General features: G+C 43.5%; 1 protein-coding gene across 2 annotated transcripts in view; it reads right to left on the bottom strand.

Moving 5' to 3' along the window:
- NSUN3 (NOP2/Sun RNA methyltransferase 3) overlaps positions 1-19,166 on the bottom strand; it is a 28,566-nt gene extending 9,400 nt beyond the window's left edge. For both annotated transcript variants that reach the window (XM_084628579.1, XM_084628580.1), the window contains exons 1-5: positions 19,021-19,166; positions 11,795-11,898; positions 8,979-9,322; positions 7,538-7,692; positions 6,778-6,899 (exon numbers count right to left, since the gene is read on the bottom strand). In XM_084628579.1, the coding sequence (XP_084484705.1) occupies positions 6,778-6,899; positions 7,538-7,692; positions 8,979-9,322; positions 11,795-11,898; positions 19,021-19,116 (821 nt within the window). In that variant the 5' untranslated portion in view covers positions 19,117-19,166. The remainder of the gene's footprint in view (positions 1-6,777; positions 6,900-7,537; positions 7,693-8,978; positions 9,323-11,794; positions 11,899-19,020) is intronic.
- Positions 19,167-20,239: the final 1,073 nt, after the last annotated feature.

Consider the following 20,239-nt stretch of genomic DNA (forward strand, 5'->3'; position numbering starts at 1 on the left):
GTAGTTTTACCCTGGCTACACTGGGGTTTGTGCTGGTGCAGATACACTGATGACAGTTCGCTGATGGCTAAAATAAGAGCAAATCCCCACTGGAGATAAGACCTTATCTTGTTAACTGAGTGAAAGATGACTTCAAGAGGACTACTCATTTGCTTAAAATTAAGGACATGCTTAAGTGGTTTACTGCATGAGGACCATAGCCATCATCTGATCAAAGAGGGACAACTAACTGTAAGGAAAGGCTGGTGTGAAACGGATACAGTAGAACCGCAGAGTTAATGAACACCAGAGCTACAAACTGACTGGTCAATCACACACCTAAAATGGAACCAGAAGTACATAATCAGGCAGCAGCAGAGACAAAAAAAAAAAAAGAGCAAATACAGTACAGTACTGTGTAAAACAAACTACTAAAAAAATAAAGGGAAAGTTTAAAAAAATATTTGACAAGCATATTTCTGTGCTTGTTTCATTTAAATTAAGATGGTTAAAAGCAGCATTTTTCTTTTGCGTGGTAAAGTTTCAAACCTGTATTAAGTGAATGTTCAGTTGTAAACTTTGGAAAGAACCATGTTTTGTTCAGAGTTATCAATATTTCAGAGTTACGAAGAGCCTCCATTCCCAAGGTGTTCGTAATTCTGAAGTTCTACTGTACATGTAATCAGAGAAATCGTGTGACCCTCTTTAGCAACATATGAAAGAAGAGTTCAATCTCTGTACAAAACACTAGAAGGCAGCAACAAATAGCAAGACTTTTTTTAAAAAACAAGAGGCTTACAAAAAATGTGAAAGTGAAAAAAAAACAGTTTTTCTCTTAAGTTTAAATAAAGCATCAGGTGAAATACTCACCTTAGTTAGGACCGGGTTTAGTGATCTGTGTACCTTGTACTGCCCAATGCAATTAAATGAGTGAGTTATAACTCCCAGAAAAAAAGATCAGAAATTAAAACAGTCAACCTTTTCTGCATTACTGGATGCTGCTCTAGTAAAATAAAGTATTTTACCTATTCACATAGAGACAGAAAATCCATCTCCCCTCTGTCTGAACAGAAAGCATGATAAAAAATGACAATGAGTGGAAAGCAGCACTGTAGTTTATTTCCAATCTTGTTAAGAAAATTCACCACCTCAATGGAAACGTGGAAATAACCTAGAAATTTTGAGGGGGGAAATATATCTGGTAATGTACAACATTTACTACATATTAAATGCCCTTTTTCATTAAAAATGAGTAAATTCTTCAGTGAGACCACATCACTATTTTTCAACTGCTGGAGAAAGCAGATAAACATATAATAGCTGTGTTTTGAAAAGCAGTAGTCTGCTCATTCTCTTTCAGAGGAAAGAACATTTTCAAAAGGCTGGACTCAAGGGGACAGTGCAGGTTAGGTGGTATATTAGGTTACCGTACTAGAGATTCACCTGGAGAACGGTGCTGAAAATCCTATCTTATGGCACATGGGCAAATGATGAACTCATCCTAGTCCACCCATTTGTGTAGATCTCTAAGCCATTATTTAGCAATCTCTGCTCAGGAGAAGCCTAAGACTGAAGCAGCAAGAGTAACACAGACCAGAAGCTTTGTGAGGAAGCTTGTGCAGCATTTACCTATTTGTACCTGCATTTACCTAATGCTATTAATTCCCTATTTTTCTGAATTCACTCTTTTAAGTGAAAGCATGTGTATGCAAACTTACAGAAACAAGAAGTACAAGTGGTTTTGGTAACCTCCTGGCTTCCAAAAAGAGAGGCTAACCGAAACCATTTAAAATACCATATGATTACCAACATTCCTACTAACATTGAAGTTATACACACACACAGGCACATACACAATACTGCACTACAGCACTTCCGTTGCACAACAGTAATACTAAAAATACATATTATGGAGTAGCTGTCACAGTTCCAGAGTTAAGGTTGAATAGTGCACTGCAATTCAAACACTTCATTACATACAAAGAATACAGCGTGTCCTCTCCAAAATTTCAGCTCTTATCCTGAATACAAGATGAATTTTCCAGAAGTTTACAAATAAATCAATGAGTGACTTAAAATTAAAATAAGACCTTTAAGAAATTTAGCATTCTCTGTCAAAACATTTTTCGAACAATCTGAATAAGACAGACTCTTCAAACTTCCAATATAGTTAAAATGCACTGAAATCCTGATCATTGGCTACATTTTTAAAAGGATTACCAATCAATTTTGGCCCAAACAACCTTAGCTCTGCTGTGCAATGACATCATAAAGCAAAAAGGGGTGGGGGGGGGGAGAAAATCATATTTGCCTTTAAAAATCAGTTCTCTCATCTGGGCCTGCAAACACTACTATACAGTAATCATAATTGTATGGTCATTACAAGTTGTTACTACAAGGAGGAGTTACAATTGTTTGGCTCTGCATTTCTATACCTTAATTTGAAAGTTGATTTAAAAAAAAATCACAAATTTTGGGCCAAATTTGATCTCACAGTATTAATTTATTTCATTTGCATTTCATCCATTTTATTATTATTCTCTTTCCTTCTATAGTTCATAATTACCGCTAAACAATGTAAATGCTCAGCCTTTACATAGAACTAATTAATCCTAATAAAATCTCTGAAGCAGGTAGGTATTTATCCCTGTTTTACAATTCGGGAAACTGAGGCAGACACTTTAAACAACTTGCTCAAGATCAATGGAAAAGTCTCTATGGAGACAGGATTTGAACTCAGTTCCACAATCTTAGTCACACACAAGCTGTCAGAACAAGTAATTGACAATGAGTAGACCAGTATTCTCTTATTATTGCTGCCACTGAATTGCTGACCCACCTTGCACAAGTCACTTAGCTTCTCCCTGACACTGTTTCATCCTTTTTCTTGATGGGGTGTTGTGAGAATTCATTAGTGTTTGTAAAGCATCCTGAGATAAAAGATACTATAGAAATCCAAAACATTATTAAACCATTTACTGAACTCACTGAGACTATGCACACGCTTAACTACCTTGCTGAATTAGGCTCTTAATCCTTGACATGCCCCTGACAACAGGAGCCTAATAAAAATGATTTACTCTCTAAATTCCAAAATCTAGACAAGTGAAAAATTACAGTGCATATGTTGTTGAATTTACAGTCTGATTGAGCCCATTGGAAGGAAAGATATATTAATATTTTTCTACTGGAAGTTACAGATCAAAAATATATTGTCCTCACAAATCCAAATGTTTGTTGCTGCTACTGTTTGAAGCTAGTTCACTGCACATTCAGCAGATGTGATGATTTTCTCTTCTGGATTTAGGGATAACTGTATTCAATATAATTGGGGGTGACAGGCACTTTTTTGGCTTGCTTTTAAAAACCAGGTTCCTGCTGTCAAGAGTTTTCTTCATCAGGATTATAATCCAGAATGATTTATACAAATTTGGAAAATTTCAGTGAATGATGTATGCTTCCTTTTGCTAGAAGTTCACAAATTAGATTTTACATGTCAAATATTGAAAAGAGAAAACCGAAGGAGGTCAGTGTTTCAAATGTGATTGATTTCTTCAAAGGAAATGGGTGACATGATGCATTACTGCAATAAGACACTCATATTTCTGTTATCAATCATAGGTTTCTGGAAGGCCTTTTTTCTCTGGAAGTCATGCAAAAGTATCTTACACTGTTCCTATGGAGCCTTCCATAAAAAAACACTCTTTAAAAAAAAAACGTTACTTTATTCCTCTCTCAATTTGCCTTGACAGCTGGATACTTCTGAAGTGAATCATTGTGCGCATTTAAAAGTTTAGTGTTTGATCAATAGCTATAAAACAATACACAGCTGCAGAAACTATTTTTTGGAAAGAAAAATAATTCTTCTTTAACCCAGCTCCAAAACATGTTCATTTTATTATACTGTATTGCATTATTTAATTGTTCGTTTAATCTTTTAAAAATTATTTTCTAACACACATATACAAGGACAACAGTTGTATTAATAGTAAACCAATAGGAAAAAATATTAATTTTCATGTGGTTAGAGGCAAAAACTAAATTGCTGCTAAAATAATGAACTTTCAGGACTATTCCTTTTTCAACAAAATATAGTCAAACCAAATCTGAAAGGTATTGTTAAGGCTGAATCCCCACTCTGTCACTCCGAGTGCAGAAAGTGGGGGCCCGCAAGGATTCTAAAAATTAACACTTGCCACTCCGGGTTTGTATTAAACTCCCAAGGTTACAGCTTTTCTCTGGCCTGGGCTTGGTAAACGCTGTCACCACCCAAATGCAAAAAAATCCCTTGGACTTAGGAAGGAGCATTTGGGAATTCCTCCCTGTGGGGTACCTTCAAGCCCTTTCACACACACACACACCTCTGGGGAAGAGCTGAGAAAGACAACAAAGGAAATTAGCTGTTACCACCAGCTAATCAAACAGCATATGCACAAATCTCTTAGGACACCAAAAATCCAATCCTGTTCCTAAAAAGGGTGAATTTTATTAAAAACAGAAAGAAAGAAAATACATCTGGAACTTTGGCTTTTGCTAGATTTTAAAAGAGCAATTCCAAAAGTCAAGCACCCAAAATAGCTTTCTTGGGGGTTCAGTTTAAAGGTTACAACCAAACAAAAGCATCTGGGGTTAGCACAGAGGAATCCACAAGCCAATAAGAAATAACCCTAATCGCATCTTTTTAGACATTTCCTAATTTTCCTTACATATCGGAGGCTCCAGCTAAGTAGGTTCCAGGTATAAATTGATAACCTATAACAGGGGCGGGCAAACTTTTTGGCCTGTGGGCCACATCAGGTTTCTGAAATTGTATGGAGGGCTGGTTAGGGGAGGCTGTGCCTCCCCAAACAGACAGGCATGGCCCAGCCCCTGCCCCCTACCCGACCCCCACGCTTCTCGCCCCCTGACAGCCCCCGGACTCCCCGCCTTAACTGCCCCCCACCACCCCATTCAACCCCCCCCTCCTTCCTGACTGCCCCCTCCTGGACCCCTGCCCCATACACACCCTCCACTCCCTGTCCCCTGACGGCCCCCCGCTGCCCCATCCAACCCCTCCTCTCCTTCTTGACTGCCTCCCCGGGACCCCTGCCCCCATTCAACTCCCGTTCCCCACCCTCTGAGTGCCCCAACCCCTATCCACGCCCCTGACCACCCCCTGCCCTCTATCCAACCCCCCCCCGTGCTGCTCCCTGCCCCCTTGCCACGCTGCCTGGAGCACCAGGACAGGCAGCCGCGCCATGCAGCACAGCGCATCGGTCAGGCTGGGCTCGGCAGCCCCCCTGCCCAGAGCATTGCACCGCAGGGCGGCATGGCTGCAGGGGAGGGGGGACAGTGGGGGAGAGGCTGGGGGCAAGCCTCCCAGGCCAGGAGTTCAGGGGCCGGGCAGGATGGTCCCGCAGGCCACATGTGACCCGCGGGCCGTAGTTTGCCCACCTCTGATCTATAATCATAACTGGCTTAAAGCTGCTTACAGCATTACTGCTCCATGTCCCTGAAGCCCAGAGAACAGCAAAGGGGAAGTTTCTTTCCCAATTTTAAAAAGTTCTACCTTCCCATTGGCTCTTTTGGTCAGGTGCCCACTACTTTTCTTTTACCTGTGGGCTTGTTAACCCTTTACAAGTAAAGCAAGCAGAGAACAGACCAAGAGGGATTTTACAGCTAACTGGCTGGCTGCGTGTCCATCAAAGGGAGCTACTCTCCACCCCATGTATCACAGGTATTGTGGGGAAGCTTGCATTGCTGTTTCTCATGCTCTGGATAAAGAAAGGGCTTCAGTTTTCTATACTGCTGGCCTATATAACCTTGTAGAGGAATGAAATTCCTTTTCAAGTAAAATGTATAGCAAGCCTGATTTCGATTAAATTGCAAATTTTTACATAAACACTACAATTTGTATTGCTGTTTAACCTCTTATTTATAGGCATGTGCCTCAAACCCTGCAAAGCTATAACAATTCCACAGCAGCAGCAGACAAGCTAAAAACTTATGGTTCAAGCCTACAAACACATGCGCTCACACGGGGTAAACCTACTGAGTTCGTGTATGTAAGCGTGGACAACACTGTGCCCTTATGCTCCTCCTGGAAACCGTCCAAACAACACAAACAGAGAGGCAGAACAATCAGAGATCTAGTGTGACAACTCTAGTGGTAACCATCACTGACTGGCATGTTCGTCATCAAATTAGCCTAAAAGTGAACTTCAAGTGATAATTCTGCTGAAAAGTAACAGAGAAAAATGCCTGATCAGAATTTCCACGATTGGACATGGATTCAGACCACTTCACTGAAAGTGGACATGGATTCTTGCCGGGTAAGCAGGCATTATAAAATGGTTTTTAAAAACAATTATAAACCATACTTAAACCTCTGCTTAAAACGGGGAATACGGCCAGAATCAAAAATACCTCTAAAGCCACAATGAACTTTTTAGGTGCTCCCTCTGTCTTTGTTTCTGTATCATAGCAGGGTGTTTTGAATCATTCTGCAAATGAGGCAAGTATTAAATGAAGATGCACTCTTAATGAAGTCAATAGAATGGCACGGACTGTACGTCAGTTGATAATTTGGACCCTGGTGTTTGTATTGCAGTTCTACATTTAAATGATTCTACATTAACTCTTATTGAACTTTAAAATTTAACAATATTACAGACTGTTGCACATTCTGCACTTACAGAGTAGGAGGAGTACTGTACATGAAACTTGGATTTGGTTGCTCCACATACCGAATCTTGCCACAATATTATTTAATTTAATCACAAGAAAGCTTCTTTAACAGCTTTTCTTTCCACTTCTCACCTTAATAGCTGAACCTGTAGAGCAGACAACTCCTTCCTTTGGATAAGTCTAAGTGTAGCCTGCTGAATATCAGAAGAGAATAACCAACTTCTGTCATTTGAACACGGAGCATCCAGCAGTACCTGTACAGCCAATGAGTAAAAGAATGAACAAAAGTATTACCTGTAAAGAAGTTAACTATCTGTGCAATGCATCCTATTCGAAAGTATTGGAATATAATTTCTGTAGAAAATTTACAGCATCATTTTTTGCATTTTAGAAGCGTGAAAAAACAACCAGTTTAAAACATTTTACTGTTTTTGTGCATTTCTGAGACCAACCACACCCTATTTACTGCACCATGAATATTATTATAATTATCACCTGAATAGCTCCCACCCTTGATCTCCCTTGCTTATTCACCTATTTAAATGTTACAGAGTACTAACTGCTGTGCATTATTCATAATTCAATGTGATGAGTCAATAAGCAACATCATGTAACATATGCTCACACACACATGCACGAAGTCTCAACAGTTCAAAGTTTAAGGTATGCAGAAAACATCTGGTCAACTCAGTAGACTCCTCCCAGACAAATCAGAAGGACCATCAAATGGAGAATAAGTTTTAACATTAAAATAAAAAGTTTCATCTTCCCTTCATGAGCATTTCACGGGACATGGTCAAACAGCTACAGATTACAGGTTACAGTAGGAAGGAACAGAACAATAAAAGTATCATTTTAATTCCATCAGCCTGTCAATACATAATGGTTCTACCTTGTCGTACAATTCAGGATAGAGATCTCCCATCTGTCTCCCATCCAGTTCAGAGAGAGTAATTAAATTCATCAGGGGCTCTGGGATGAAGGATTCTAGTGTCTGCTTCAGCCACCTTGATCTCAGACTATCATACTCATTACAGCGAAGATGACCTAAACACAAATTAACTAGAATCAGTGCTCTTAAATTTTTATCCATATTAGAAGTTACAATTACGGATGTTTCAGTATTTCCCTGGGATTGTCAGAGATTATAATGTGTGTGCTTATATTACTGCACATTCTACCACACTGACGGATTTTTATAAACTTTCAATATGCTCCTAAAAGGTGATCCATAAATATTTAGTAATAAATACCTACAGAGTGGAAAACTTTCACAGTAAAACAAACTTAAAACGGTAACCCATATTCAAAGAGCAGTGGTATGAGTATTTTTCTGAGATCTTTCTACTGCTATGAGGAGGATACATGTCATTTTTTTAATTCATCACAAGCTTGGTCCTCATCTTATGTTCCCAAACAAAGCATTTCAATTCCTCACCTACCAGAGGCTGGTAACCTACTTATACTGACATAAACACAGTTGCTTTTTTTATTTCTAGTCCTATAGCCATGACAATTACCCATTTAGATTAAACCTTGCTGTATATAGGCATTGCTCCAAGCAACAGAATCTCATTTTCCTCCTGCTCTTGCCCTTAGATACTCAATACTCCCATTCATTTTCCTTGCCTTTAGTCCCTCATGACACCACAAGAACCATAGCAGGCTGTGGATATGACCTATGTATACCATAACACGCACTCTCTTTCGGTTGAAATTGTCCTCCTAAAGCTTATTAATTACCTTTGCCAACAATCTGATCACCTTACAGCTAAGGTGTAGAACAACCCCCGGCACAAGTACTCCCTCCTCCAAAGATTCTCACTCTGCTAAATGAACTTGGGCCCATCCCTTTTATGCACCATCTACACACCCTGAGATTGCTTTATGTTCTTGTCCAGCCAACCCTGTGCAATTAACATACCGTATTATCACAAAGATGTAAAAATATTTGACACTTGGAAAAAGCTTGTTTTCCTGCACTAAGAACTCTGATTAACTTACAGTTACAGGAACATGCTTGGCAGCAGTACACGATACACAGAGTACATTCTAGACAGGAAGAAAAAGCAGCACCACTTGGTTTTTCAATCTGCATTAATATGAAGCCCATTTACATAGTCACATGTCCAAGTTTTTGTCCTCACTAATACTAGGACAAACTGACTTCACAATATTCTGATTTCAACAATCTGAATCTACTGAGTACAGCGTCCCTTTTAAACTAAATTTTAATCTCACAACATACACAAACATGCCTTCTAATAACTTTGATAACTGCTCCTGGAACCTGATTTCTGTATTTTAATTGGCACAACAATAAAATACATTACCTGGCCAGGCACACTGCAGCATAGCTATTGATTTACCGCCTGGAGCAGCACACATATCCAAAATCCTTTCCCCATCCTTTATTTCCAATGCCAGCACCGGCAGAAGTGAAGCAGCATTCAGCAGATAATATTCCTTGAGTTTACCAATCTGGTGTTTTTGTGCAGGGAATCTTCCAGGAGTTCTACTGATGTAACATTTTAATGATCCTGGGAGATAGGGTAAGGTTTCCTGAAAGAGACTACGATACCCCTTCAAACGCAAGTTGTTCTTCAGTTCAGAGGAAAAGCTGAATTTATTAAGCAGAACAGCATATTGCCAGCACAATGGTGATGTGAGCACCTCCCTGGAGGTTTAAAAAGGAAAAACAAAGCAGAGTTATATTTAATAAGTGGCAGGTTACAGTTAAGTTTCCATAACATAGCAAGCCCTTCATCTCAGGGAATTAGAGCAAACACCACAGCTAGGTTTTGTGCTCGCCCACAGTTATGGTATTTTAAGTGTGTTCCGGTGGTTTGAGCCTATTTCCATAGGTTAATTATGAATTATGTAATGAAGAATTTCCTTCTATAGTTTTAAATGTGTTACTTTTCAATTTCATGAAATATCCCTTTGTTCTCATGTCAAGAGAAAGGATAAATAGGGATACTTGGTTTACCTCCATTATTGTTATATACAGGAACTCAGGAGTGTACAAACATAGAGAAGCTGTGAACTCATTTGTAAAAAAGACAGAAACAAAAAACCCTAATGCTGCTCCCAATTAATCTTTCACCTTGCTTTTTTAAATCAACCCTTCATGTGTTCTTTAATAACCAATGTATAATACTGTGGCTCTCAGAAATAAAAGGTATTTTGCTCCATACTAAAACTTGTCACATAGTAAATGGTCTCTGCAAATAACGAAATTTTCATGTCTGAAATCGGGGGCTGGGGGAGGGAGGGGAGTTTAATGCATTTGGTTTTCACTGAAAAGGATAACAGTGTTTGCTGATTTGGAATCCTTTTTGCATTCTTTGAAAAAAATAAAACCAACAGGGCTTTGTTGGCATTTACATTTTGGGAGACATAAGTCAAACAATGGACTGATCTGACTGATACTGACTAGCTGAATCCATAAAACTAAAAAGTGACTCCAAGAGCAGATCAAATGGGCACTAAAATCAACACACTTCATCCAACATCCATTACAATCTTCTCTGAAGAAGTTTTCTGAAAATAAACAAGCAAACAAAACAAAAAATAAACATTACAGATGGTCTTTTAATACTAGGGAAAGTTACCAAATAAATCAAATGCAAATCTGTGTATATATTAGGCTCCCCAATCTTCTTTGAAAACTGTTAGAAAACAATTCGGAAGGATGTGGTTTAACAATGTGACTAGCCAATGAGGACAGAGACAAAAAGCATCTGATAAGCAGCTCTGACTTACTCTAAAATATTGGGCAGCACTATCCCATCGTGGCTTGGCCCTGTCCACATGGTACTAGAAAACTATCTAATGAGAACTATATTCTAATTATGTTTTGCCATCCTGCCAATTTAGAAAATAATGTTCTCCAACTCTACCTCTAAGGGGCAGATCTTCAGTTGTGTAATCTGTGAAAGCTCTGTTGAAATATCTTGGGGATGTCACATAATTTCTATGTGACTCCGTTTTGCAGTTTGTAACATAGGAATAATGATCTCACCACAGGATGTAGCAGGAGAAGAAGCTGAATAGTGAGAGAATGTTATTTTAATAAAGCAGAGCTCAGAAAAGTACCCAGGGAAATAAATATAATTAATGATAAATCAAGTTACTTTTCGTTCTGTAATTGGAGTGATTCCTCTTTTGTACCGGTGAATATTTCTGAAGTTCATTTATCTTTTTTTGGTCACCGTCTCTGATATAATTATTGTTTCCTCATTTTTCAGTAAATTGCTACCGAAATATAAAATATGAAACTCGCTGATGCATCTCCCCTCCTTTGAACACATAAAGGGTTTTCCGTAGGCCAAATCCTAGTGCTACTGGAGTCAAAGCAAAAATCCCATTGACTTCAGCCAGACCATAATTTGGCCCAAAGTATTGTGAGGAGGAAAGAGAAGGAAGAAAGAACAGAAAGAAAAAAGGAAATCAGGAGGGAGGAGGAGAAAAGGAAAAAATATATATTTGTTTCTCTTTACTTGTTATGGAACGTTACAGAGAGACGAAGGAATTGTTTATCTTATTTCTCTTAAAACTGGCTGTATTCACAATTGTTTTGCTTTTTTGACATTATTCAGACATGTTCAAGATAAAAATAATAAAAGCTATTTTGTTATGAAATAGTCCCTCATTTTAACTGTTTTCCAGTTTGTAAGTCTGTCTTGAAGGTCATCATGACACTCACTGATGAAGCAATTCAAGGCTATGACTAATACTTAGCTTTCAGCTCATACTATCGTCTCTTTTTCTTTCCACAACTAAGCGGAAACTAAGTGAGTTATGGTTATGGATAAGGCATCCAGCCTTTATATTTTCAATTCCTTGAGGGGATTTGTGCAAGTGGAATAATGTCCCATCAAGAATGAAAAGATAAGATTCCATATGTTAATAAAAGGGTCATGTCACCTAAACTGTATCTCTACATCAGGCGATGTGATCTTTCCTGCACATTCCCTCATTTCCCAGATGCTTGACTAGAATTATTAAAGACAAGTGCTCATCTATCATTCCATGCTGGTATCCTAGTTTCTCCATAAAATAATCAGAAGCACAATTTCCAGTTTGTATGAATTCTATATAGTTCTTTGCAGTTATTTTATGGGGTCATAAAAAGAGAAAAAATAACCTGACTGTGCTCCATGCCTCTCCCAGCTCCTTCATGTATTGCTTCTCAAAGTGATCCAGAACAACTTGGCAGATCTGCTTTTGAGGCTTCCCTTCTGATTTCAGCTTAGAGGGAGGGGGAAAAAGTCACCATGAAAAACTATAAGCCTAAGATTGCAGTACATCAGATTTTAAATACATCTGTTTGGATTAATAATGACATTAAGCTGCTCAGGTACCCCACTGATGGGCATGGTATACATATTTTCAGGGCTGGCAACAGGAATTTTGGAGCCCTCTGTAAAATATGATGTATGAATACCATCTCTCCCGACCTGTGAACAAATCATCCAAACTGTATGCTCAAGATGCTCCGTCCCTGTGATTGCCAAATAAATTACAAGGATCCTGGGGCGCCAACATACCAGGAGCAAAATAAACAAACCATCATTAAGGAGATTATATCCCTAGAAAATTAGCACCCCTGCCAAGGAACCCCTCTCAACGTATCTAACTAAAAGACAGATGTTAAAGTGCATCCTTGTGCAAGTCATATGGAATCCAATCCTGCTTTGAAGAGTTATAGTAACTGCTTTCTTCTAGGAGTGAATAAGAATGGTAGAATTAATTCAACTGTTCGTTTTGTTTGTTTTACTTACATACACAAAGAAAATTCCTAGCAATATTTAGGGACTCATTCTACAGAATTAATCCACTGAGGTAGCTATTTGGTCTTCTGTACCAGATTAAGCTATTTAAAGAAGTTCTGCAAAGGAAAACACTGGGTTTGTGCTCTTTTTTTGCTTTTTTCAGGAATTCTGTGCCAAAAATATAAAAATTCTGCGTATTTTATTCATAAAAAAATAAATGTGGAGACTCCAGCATGGCAGTGGGGAGGACAGGCCACCAGCTGCATGAAGGTGGGAGGCCACCCTGCAGCCCTCGCCCCAGGACACGGACTTGGTGGTGAGGCTGCACCTGACCCTGACACAGTGCAAGAGCCGGGCCTGCCCCAGAAGCACCCCGGGCCCTGTCCCCCTGCTCCAGATGCACCAAGATAGCAAGTGAGAGGGACAGACACTCACACATCCAGGTGTGGGGCAGGCAGGCTCAGCCTACGCAGGAGCCAAGTGTGGAGGGGCTTAGTGTGGGGGGATCCAGGTGTGGGGAGAGAGGATTCTGTGTGGGGCAATCTGGGTGTGGGTGGCTCAGTGGGGGGGGAATCTGGATTCACAGTAGAGGTGCCAACCCTCCAGGATTGTCCCGGTGTCTGCAGGAATTAAAGATTAATCTTTAATTAAAGATTATGTCATGTGTTGAAACTTCCTGGAATACAACCAACCAAAACTGGCAACCCTAATGCACAGGGACTAGTTGTGGGGTCCAGGTAAAGGTAGTTCGGGCTCAGCAGGGCAGGTCTGGGTGTTGGGAATGGGCTCAGTAGGGGGGTCCGGATACTGGGGGCTTAGTGGGGAGGTCTGGGTGCAGCTGGTTGGAGCTCAGTGGGGTGGGGGTCCAGGTGTGGGGTGCTTGTCAGGATGACCCAGGTGCAGGAGGGTGGGACTTGTCTGGGTGGGGGTTCAAGTTCGGAGGGCTCAGCGGAGAATAGTCTGGGTGCAGTGCTGAGGGGCTGGATGCAGGGGCTTGGGCTTAGCCGGGGGAGGGAGGGGAGTTCAGGTGCAGGGGGGGTCTGGGAGCTAGGGGTGAGGCTCAATGGGGTATGTGGCTGGGGGACTTGGTAGGGGGATTCTGGGTGTGAGGGGTTGAGGTTTGTTGTGGGGGGGTCTGGGTATGGGGGGGTCCAGATGCATCGGGGTTGGGCACATGGGGGAGCAGATCCCCATACAGTGACTCCTCTCCCTGCAGCTTAGGAGCGATTGGGGCAGGAAGTGCCGGGGGGGAGAGAGGGGTGGAAATACGGAGCTTCCTGCATTTCCTCAGCCACTCCTTGCAGGGGAAGAGGAAGTCCCGTCCGACCCAGCCCAGCCGGGACTAGCAGATGAGTGCTTCCCTGTAGTGATTTACCTCCACACGGGCTGGTCTGGGGGTGTGTGAAACTACATGCCCACACTGCTGTGGAGGGGTGCGTGACCGCTCTTGCAGCTTCCCTTTGCTTCCCCAGCATTTTTATGCGGGGAAGCAAAGAAATCTGCCAGGGACATGAATTCTGGTGCAGAATTCCACCCAAAGTATTCTTTAGGCCAGGGGTAGGCAACCTGTGGCATGCGAGCTGATTTTCAGTGGCACTCACACTGCCTGGGTCCTGGCCACAGGTCCGGGGGATCTCTGCATTTTAATTTAATTTTAAATGAAGCTTCTTAAACATTTTAAAATCCTTATTTACTTTACATACAACAACAGTTTAGTTATATATTATAGACTTATAGAAAGAGACCTTCTATAAACATTTAAATGTATTACTGGCACGCGAAACCTTAAATTAGAGTTACTAAATGAAGACTCGGCCCACCACTTCTGAAAGGTTGCCGATCCCTGCTTTAAACTATATAAAGAGGGGACTAAAAGGCTGGAAGGAAAAGTGCTTTTAAAAGAGGAAGGATTGGGGTGGTTTTTTTTTTTTTTTTTAAATAGAATTGAGGTCTTGTGTTCCATTTCCCTTGGAAGACTACGGATGACTGGAGAACTAGTTGGATTAGTAAATCAAACCTACTATGGCAGTGAAGCTTGAGCGATTGAGAGAAGAAGGGATTTTTAGACAGCCTGTTTACAATGTTGCTTTTGTTTGTGCGCATTCGTTAAGCATGTGCGTTAACAAAAACATCTAACACATAATTAGGAGGAAAAATCTCTTGGCTAAAGAGTCAATACTCCTGCACCTTCAATTAACAGATATGAAAACTTCTCTTTCCAGTTCTGTGGCTCAGCAAGGAGACCTCCAGCAAAAAGCAAGAAAGCAAAACTTGATAATTCTAAGGCATAAAAAAGCCAAGAAAATAAACTGAAGAAAAAAATTCATTTTTTTCAGGTCTTCTTCATATCTCATAAAGATACAAAAATAAAAACCAGCACCAACATATTCTTTCTCCTTCCTCCCCTCCCCCCCACACTTTGTAGATCACCTTTAAGCAGGAAAATTGACAGAATTATGGAACCAACATAACCAATTTGTGCAGATTATTATTATTTTACAGAGATGTGTAACGGGGCTGCATATGTGTATCTGAAAATATAATCTGAAATTAACAGGTATAGTTGAGAGCATAATTACACCAGCAGAATCTCTATCACTGGTGATAATACAAAAGAAAAGAGTTTGACTGTCAGGCTATTTATCTACACTAGAAAGGGTTGTACTTGTTTTCAGCAATGATGCAATTATATTTTTGCTGAAAACTGTTATAGATTTTTCTTCCTTAAAACATAAAGTACATATGTGGGGCTGGTATGTAGGGGGGGGAAATTTACTTGCATATTAAGTAAGTCTTATTTAAAATCAGAGTGGCACACTGCATATGGACCTCCACATCGTCATTTTAGAATGTCACTTTTCAGGGTAGAAATATACTTGTAAGTACCCAATAAAAAGCTAAGCATAGGAGCCCTGAAGTATATAAGGAGGAAAATAAAAACACAGTTATTTATAAAAACTGGCTACTGTTTACAAAAGCTCTGTAACGCAGTCAGTTGGTTTAGATTTTAGACGCAATAATTTAGGACCAAATTGCAGGCAGAGAGAAGTGGCCTGATACACAGGAGCTGGGATACACCTACATTTCTTAATCTGCTAGTTCTGTGATGTTAAAAGTTAAGGCCCCAGTCCTGCATGTGGGTGGACCTCTGGGCCTACGCAGAGCCCCTGAAGTCAATGTGGGTCTGTCCAAAGGGTACTCTATGCAGGAGTGGGACCCACAATATCTGAGCTGGTTGGAATATTTTTGACAGCACACAGAAGTGAAGACCACTTTTTCTATTTTCTGGCCCACTGAGCCCCAACCAGCTTCACCTGGACCCCCACCCAATCAAGCCCCACTCCCCCAGCATCCAGACACGCCCCCACTGAGCCCCATCTCCCCACACTCAGACCCCCCTGCTGAGCCCCAACCTCCTTCACCTGGATCCCCTGCAGAGTCCCATTGCCTCTGCACCCGGACCCCCCAAACAAGCCCCTGTGCAGCCAGATCCCCCACTGAGCCACCCACACCCAGACTGCCCCCCACACAGAAACCTCTCACCCCACACTTGGATCCCCCCACACTAAGTCCCTCCACACTTGGATCCTGCTGGGCTGAGCCTGCCCACCCACACCTGGCGCACCTGGCACAGAGGGGCAGGCCCAGCCCTTGCATTGTGTCCGGGTTGGGTGCAGCCTCACTGTTGAGTCCCTGTACCGGGGGAGGTGGGGGCTCCAGGGTGATCTCCCATCTCAATGCAGCCAGTTGGCCAGTGCTCCCTACTGTCATGCTGGAGCCTCCACATTTATGTATTGACAAATAAAATATTCAGAACTTTGCAGAATTTAAAAATATTGTGCGCATAATTTTTATTTTTTGGCACAGAACTCCTTCAGTAATAAAAAAATCAAAAGTCAGGGCCCTCCAAAACCATAAGACTGGCTTAAAAAAATCATGAACCACTAGTTTCAAGTAGCTTTTTCCTCCACCTCCTTTGTCAGGGCTTTTGTCAACACAGGGAAATTTGCCAGCATACCTATAATAATTATACCAGTATGACTTTGTGTGTGGACATTCTTATTCTGCAAGAAGACTATCCACTCAGGGAGCTACACTGGTAAATGGTGGATGCTGTATAACTTGAACTGCTTAACTGTGAATTCGGTGTAACTGTAGTCTTTAAGCCATGATTTGAGGATGCCTATAACTTAGCCAGAGGTCAGGGGTCTATTACAGGAGTGGATGGGTAAAGTTCTGTGTCCTGCATTGTGCAGGAGGTCAGACCAGATGATCATGATGGTCCCTTTTGACCTTAATGTCTATGAGTCTGTAACTATAGTAGAGGTTCTCAAACTGTGGGTTGGGACCCCATTTTAATGGGGTTGCCAGGGCCAGCATTAGACTTGCTGGGACCCAGGGCTGAATCCGAAGCCCAAGCTTCACCCGGCGCAGCAGGGCCGGGATCTACCCCCCAACCTCCTGGGTCATGCAGTAATCATGTTGTCAAAAGGGGGTCGGCGGCAAAATTAAGTTTGCGAACTCCTGAACTATAGAAATATCATCATACCAGTACAGGTAAGCCAATGACTTTCCCACGTAAATGAGCCCTTGCCCTCTCTCTACTGCACACAGGAAAACTCAGAAAAATCATGTGATGTTAAAGAAAGCTCCCTGTTACCCAGCTCTGCCGACATGCAGCATTCAAAAATCGTGAGTCAAACTCTAAAAATTCATCAGAGTGGCTTACCAAACCCACCACCATTTCAAACAACAAAGTTGGGGCTTTTTTTTCTTTGCTTTCCAAGGCCCCTACGCACATTTAGATCACAATATAAAAGCTTAATCCCACAATCAAGAATAAAAGGAGTACTTGTGGCACCTTAGAGACAAACAAATTTATTTGAGCATAAGCTTTTGTGAGCTATGAAGTGAGCTGTAGCTCACAAAAGCTTATGCCCAAATAAATTTGTTCGTCTCTAAGGTGCCACAAGTACTCCTTTTCTTTTTGCTAATACAGACTAACACGGCTGCTACTCTGAAAACAATCAAGAATAGGGCCCTACCAAAATCACCGTCCGTTTTGGTCAATTACACAGTCATCGAATTTTTAAAATAGTAAATTTCATGATTTCAGATATTTAAAACTGAAATTTCAGTGTCATAATTGCAGAGGTCCTGACCCAAAAAGGAGTTGGGGTGGGGGACAAGGGTGTATTATTGTAGGGGGGGCTCAAGGTACTTCCTTACTTCGGCGCTGCTGCCTTCAGAACTGGCCAGCTGGAGACCGGCGGCTGCCTGCTCTGAGCCCAGCGTCAGCCAGAGCGCAGAAGTAAGGATGGCATGTTATTGCCACCCTGACTTCTACAGTGCTGCCCTCAGAGCTGGGCCCTGAGTTGGCGGCCTGACAGTGGCAGCTGCCAAGTTCTGAAGGCAGCAGTGCAGAAGTAAGGGTGGCATAGCATAGGCGCCGACTCCGTGGGTGCTCTAGGGCTGGATCACCCATGGGGAAAAATTAGTGGATGCTACACACTCACTGGCAGCCAAGCTCCCCCTTCCTCGCCTCTTCCCCCCAGAGCGTGCTGCGTCCCCACTCCTCCCCAGCGCTCCCCCGCCCCCCTGCTGCTGCCACCTAACAGCTGTTTGGCAGCGCTTAGGACTTTCCGGAGGGACGCGGCACGCTTTTGGGAGGAGGTGGAGAAGAGGCGGGGCAGGGAACTGGGGGCAGGGGTGGGGCCAAGCACCCACGGGGCAGAGGGGAAGTTGGCACCTATGTGGCATGGTATGGTATTGACAAGAGCTGGGCGCCCCACCAACAGCCACCACTCTCCGGCCACCCTGCTCTGAAGTCAGTGCAGAAGTCAGGGTGGCAATACCATGATCCCTGTAAAATAAATTTGTGATCCCCCCCCCCCCCAACTCCCTTTTGGGTGAGGACCCCCATTTGAGAAACGCTGGTCTCCCATGAAATCTATACAGTATAGAGTAAAAAGCACACAAAAGACCAGATTTCACAGAGGGAAGACCAGTCTTCACGGTCCCCGACGCATTTTTCATGGCCGTGAATTTGGTAGGGCCCTAATCTTGAAGGCCCAGGGGGAAAAAAATGGAAATGAACACCAAGGTTGTCACAACCTCAGGAACTGGCGCTTTAAAAATAAAAAAAATAACATACTCCGCGCGAGTCTAGCCGTGGAGATGGCAACCCTGGGAGGGAGCGCTCACTGCAGCAGCCCTGGAGAAGAGAGGAGAGGTGGGGCGAGCCAAGGGGAGAGGAAGAAGCGGTGCTGAACCCTGCTGCCGCTCTCCTCCCTCGCCCCCCGCCTGCCCACTAACAGCTGGGGGGGGGGGGTTGCTCGGGTCGAGCGATTTCTCCCCCGCTCACCCCGCTTCACTCCGGACTCTTTGCAGAGCGGAGGCCGACTCCCCTCCGGCGCTCAGCGGCCCCGCCGGCCCGGCCCCAGCGCAAGCTTGGGGGCGCAGTGGGGCAGGAGGAAGGGCTCTTTCCCAAGGGCAAGGGGGCCCGAGTCCCTCCCCAATCTCCGGAGCTGGCTGTTGCCACCGCACACTGGCCCACCCCGCGCAGCAGCCTTCCCGAGGCCCGGCCCCCGCCTCTCACCCGCTCCTGGGCCAGGGAAGGGGCCCCCCGCGGCCCACAGGAGGCAGCGAGCTGGCGGCGCAGCCGGGCTGGGGCGCGCAGCAGCCGCCGCCGCATGGGGAAGAGGCGCCGGGCCCGGCGTGTGGGCCGCGCTCGGGGGAGGGGCCGCGTGGCCGGCTGCTGCGCGCCCTGGCGGGGGGGGGGTCGCAGAGCGGGCGGGGCTCAGCGCCAAACAGCGCCGCCCCCACAGAGAGGACGCAGGCCAGGCGAGGCGGGCCGGGCCGGGCCGGGCCGGGCGCTCAGCTGAGCTCGCTCAAGGGCTGCGGCGCCACCTCGCTGCTGCTGGAGCTGGGCCGGCCACGAGAAAGGCCGCTGCGGTGCGCTGCTGAGGCGGGAGCACCGAGCTGCCCAGGCGGATTGACAGGCCCTCTCACTGACCGCCTCCCCTCCTGGCGCCCTTGCACACGCAGCTGCCCGGTCGTGTGTCATCAGCCCGAGCCAAGCTGCTGCCCTTGCTCGCAGAAAGCGGCACCTCACAGCAACGCTCAGTCCTGCTCTCGAAATCTGCCACGCTCATTTTCACAGGGCAAACAGAAAAGGAGGACTGGGGGCACCGTAGAGACTAACCAATTTATTTGAGCATAAGCTTTCGTGAGCTACAGCTCACTTCATCGGATGAAGCTGTAGCTCTCGAAAGCTCATGCTCAAATAAATGTGTTAGTCTCTACGGTGCCACAAGTACTCCTTTTCTTTTTGCAACTACAGACTAACGCGGCTGTTACTCTGAAACCTGTCACAGGGCAGTTTCCCCTCTCCCTCCAAAGTCACATGAGGAGGAATTCCCCACCCGACAGGCAAAGACGCTCCCTCTCCACCACCTCAATCCATCAGTCGCGATTGCCAACTCCACAGAGCAGGAAATCACCAGACAAACCCTGAAAGGTCGCTAGATGTAGCTGTTGAAGCACTCAAAAAGAGTCAAAAATGTCACAGAAAAACTTCCAGAAAATTCAACAGAGAATGATATACACACACACACAGGTGAGTATAGTCACAAAATCATTCACAAGCAGCTCAACAGTGTTAATAACATCTATTCCATGCTCCTCTTACTACGTTGTGTTGCACACCAGAAGCAACAACAGTATGCATCCGATGAAGTGAGCTGTAGCTCACGAAAGCTTATGCTCAAATAAATTGGTTAGTCTCTAAGGTGCCACAAGTACTCCTTTTCTTTTCG

This window comes from Lepidochelys olivacea (assembly GCF_965140295.1).
Source record: "Lepidochelys olivacea isolate rLepOli2 genome assembly, chromosome: 1".
In the NCBI taxonomy this organism is placed as follows: domain Eukaryota; kingdom Metazoa; phylum Chordata; order Testudines; family Cheloniidae; genus Lepidochelys; species Lepidochelys olivacea.